The following is a 3,573-nucleotide window of genomic DNA, read 5'->3' as shown; positions in this document are numbered from 1 at the left end:
TGCAAAACTTCTGTACAACCTGTACTTCCAGCGAACGAAGATGCAATCAAGGAGTACTGGTAAACAATCAACCAGCCTTTGAGGCAATCAAACAATGAAGAGTTCACGCCGACGACAGAGCAAACAACTAAACTGCAGGTCTGCAGGACAATAACAAATCACAATAGTAATATGGAGATGCTGCAAGTGTTATTTGAATTCAATCATCTCCGGGAATCTGTATCCTAGTTGTAAATTGAACTGTATATATCTTGAATTTGAAAACAAACAGCTGCCCAAATTATGTTTTACACTCCATCGCATTGCACTGCTGACCCAAAAAAAAGAACTAGCAAAATCTTTCTATTCTAGCGGGGCTAAAAGAATCGCTACTTTGTCGGGGGATTTTGTACCAAGAAGCGGCGGTGGTGTGATCGATCGATCGATGGTCAGAAGAAGGTGGTTCCGGCGAAGCCGCGGTGGAGGAGGTTGTGGGCGATGTTGTCCCTGGCGCGCTTGGCGGCCTCGGAGCGGACGGGGGTCTCCGGCGAGGTCTCGTCGTCGACGAGCTCGAACCGGAGCTCCGGCTCGAGCTCCTCGCCGCGCGTCTCGCAGATGTTGTGGAGGACGCAGCAGGCGCCGAGCACGACGGGGAGGTCCTGGAGCTTCACCTCCGTCCGCTTCTGGAGGCACGCCCACCGCGCCTTGAGGCGGGCGAACGCGTCGACGGCGACGCGGCGGAGGTCGCCCACCTTCTCGTTGAAGGCGTGCTGCGTCCACGTCAGGTTCTGGTGCGTGTAGGGGACGAGCACCCAGTCCATGAGCGGGTAGCTGGCGCCGCCGACAAGGCAGGCGCTGTGCATCATCCCCGCCGCGGCGCGCTGGTGCAGCATGGACTTCTCCAGCACCTGGTCGTCCGGCATGGACCCCGGCCAGCCGATGCACACGTCGGTGAAGGCGCCGTCGGGGCCGACCACCCCCTGGAGCGTGATGGAGTAGGACGTCTTCTGGTTGCGCTCCGTGTGGCGGCGGTTGAAGTAGGCGGCGACCGAGATCTTGGGCGCGATGATGGGGATGTGGGTGGTGTACATGGCGCCGATCACGCCCGGGACGCCGTACGCCGCCTGGAACCTCTCCTTGAAGGCGGCGGCGGCGGCCTCGTCGGGCCACTGGAGGAAGCGCGGCATGAGGACGGACTTGATGGCGGCGCACACCTCGAGGACGAGCTTGTGGCAGGTGGAGATCCCGAGGCCGAAGCGCTTGGAGACGAGGCGGAGCGGCTCGCCCGTGGCGAGGCGCCAGATGCAGACGGCGACGCGCTGGCGCACGGGGATGGCGGCGCGGAGCATGGTGTCCTCCTTGGCCACCGCGGAGCCCAGCGCCTCGCAGATCATGTCGAACGTCTCGCGCCCCATCCGGAACGCGCGACGGAACTCCTCCTCCGGGTAGTCCGGGCTGTTGCATTTGTCCCACCACGCCCGCGACCGGTCCTTCACCCACAGCCGCCGCTGGTGGTGCCCCGCGCCCCCGCCGCCGCTCGCTCGCGACGGCGACGCCGACGCGGAGGCCGTCTCGGCGGCCCCCTCCTCGGTAGCCACGACCGCCGCCGTGGTGGCCGACGCGGCGAGGCGCGAGCGCTTGGACCGCGCGGTGGCGTCCGACTCCGCGGCGGCGTCGAAGCTCCCCTCCATCTTGGCGTAGTAGTCCATCATGGCCTGCGACTTGTGGTCGGCGTTGGACTCGAGCAGCGCGAGCTCCCGGCGGGAGGCGTCGGCGGCGCCGGCGCGGTCGGAGTGCTCCTCCGCCTCGAGCGCGGCGAGCGAGGTGAGTATCTTGGCGATGGACCGCTTCCTGCCGTTTCCCCCCTCACCGTCCCCTCCAGGCCCATCCTTCCTGGACGCGGCGGGGGCGCCGCCGTCCGCCCCATCCCCTCCTCCTCCCCTCTTCCGCTTCCGTCCACCGTTGGTCATAGCGGCGGCGTCGTCGAGGCCGAGCGGCGACGCGGCGGCGGCGGCGGCGTCCTGGAAGAAAGAGTAGTAGAAGGCGTAGTCGTCGTCCCCTCCTCCTCCACCGCTGCTGGGGCGGGCGCCGGATGTGGATCTCATATACGCACGCACGCGGGGTTTCGCCTCGAAAGTCCAAGGGCCACGCACCTCACCTCACCTCTCCTCTTTCCGCGCTCACGTTTGGCGCTCGCGTCGCGTCGCGTCGCGGTGTTGGTGGCGTGTGCGCGTCAGGAGACGGAAGGCGAGCGTCTCTCTTGCGATGGTGGTGGTGGATGAGAGGATCGGAGGAGACTGGTGTGAAATGGGGGGGAGGCATATATAAATACGGCGTGATCCGGTGATGTTGACGGGGAGGGGGAGGATGACGGCGAGGTGGGAACGCGGTGGGGGTGATGACGCGGGGTTGCTTTCGGGACAAGGAAGGGGGGGGGGGGGAAGGAAGGGGAGACCTGCTCTCTCTCTCTCTCTGTGCGTGCGTGTGCGCGCGGCGTTTGTGTGTGTGGTGCAGGAAACGGCGGGGAAGGTGACCGCGTGTGTTGTGTTGGGGTGGGTGGGGGCGTGGAGATGCGTGCCCTGGGGTTGGGGGTGACGCGGTTTCGGTCGCGCAGGTGGGGGATAGCGGTGGTGGTCTGGATAGGCTGGCCTGGCACGACACCGCGTGGACCGCGGGGGGGGGGGGGGGGGGGGCGGACGGACGTGGCGGGGCGTGGCGTGGCGTGGCTAGCGGTCAGGGGGAGCGGCGAGGGGAGGCCACCGCGCGCGCGCGCCGCACAGCAGCATATCATCCTCGCGCCGCGGGGGGGTGGTGGTGGGGACGCGACGCACGGGGATGACGGGATGCGACGCGCGGTCAAACCGGCGACAAATCGCCCATGCCCATGTCGGCGTGGCAGCGTAGGAAAAAAACGTTTTTACTGCTTCTTTGACGGTCGGGGACGCGACGCGAGAATGGACGAGGGCATACCCGTATTTTCTAATGAGACAAAATGTGTTATTAGTGAATAAAATTTAATTTATACGTAAAATTTTTATATTTGTGTGTAGCAGTTTAAAAGTAAACGTTGAAAGAATTTCAGTTTTTACTTTGATTTATTAGGCCAAGGGATGGGGGGCTATGAGGTGTCGTGGTAGACAACGGCATCACGGTAACAACAAGGAGAAACCACGGCGGCGCGTCGAGCACTTTTCTTGGGGCTCAGCCGACATGCCTCGTGCCGTCCGTTGGCGCTGACGTTTCGGGAGAGGCGGAGAAAGGCCACGTTGCTTGCCGTGCTGTAGATGTTCCGCTCTATCTGCTGCACAGCTATCTGCCGAGGCGGTGCCGGTGTACACAGCAAAACTACCCATGAACTAGTAGTACTATACTTGCGTCAATCAATTTGTTTTTTAGGTATAAATTAGTATTAAAAAATGGGTAACTGTCTGTTTCTAATCAAGGTCTCTGGCAAAAGAAAATAATCCAAACTTCTTTTCAAACTTCCAACTTTTCCATCACATCAAAACTTTCCTACACACACAATCTTTTAATTTTTTCATCATATCGTTTCAATTTCAACAAAACTTTTAATTTTAACGTGAAATTAACACA

At 61.2% G+C, this 3,573-nt stretch overlaps 1 protein-coding gene across 1 annotated transcript; it reads right to left on the bottom strand.

The window, feature by feature from the left end:
• Positions 1-225: 225 nt before the first annotated feature.
• LOC4324200 (protein ANTAGONIST OF LIKE HETEROCHROMATIN PROTEIN 1) lies at positions 226-2,278 on the bottom strand. Its single transcript, XM_015766812.3, has one exon. It carries the CDS (start codon positions 2,082-2,084, stop codon positions 429-431), a length of 1,656 nt encoding a protein of 551 aa, XP_015622298.1. The 5' UTR covers positions 2,085-2,278; the 3' UTR covers positions 226-428.
• Between the last annotated feature and the right edge of the window lie 1,295 nt (positions 2,279-3,573).

Source organism: Oryza sativa, chromosome 1 (genome assembly GCF_034140825.1).
Source record: "Oryza sativa Japonica Group chromosome 1, ASM3414082v1".
Taxonomy (NCBI): domain Eukaryota; kingdom Viridiplantae; phylum Streptophyta; class Magnoliopsida; order Poales; family Poaceae; genus Oryza; species Oryza sativa.
This window is presented reverse-complemented; position numbering and strand designations above follow the sequence as displayed.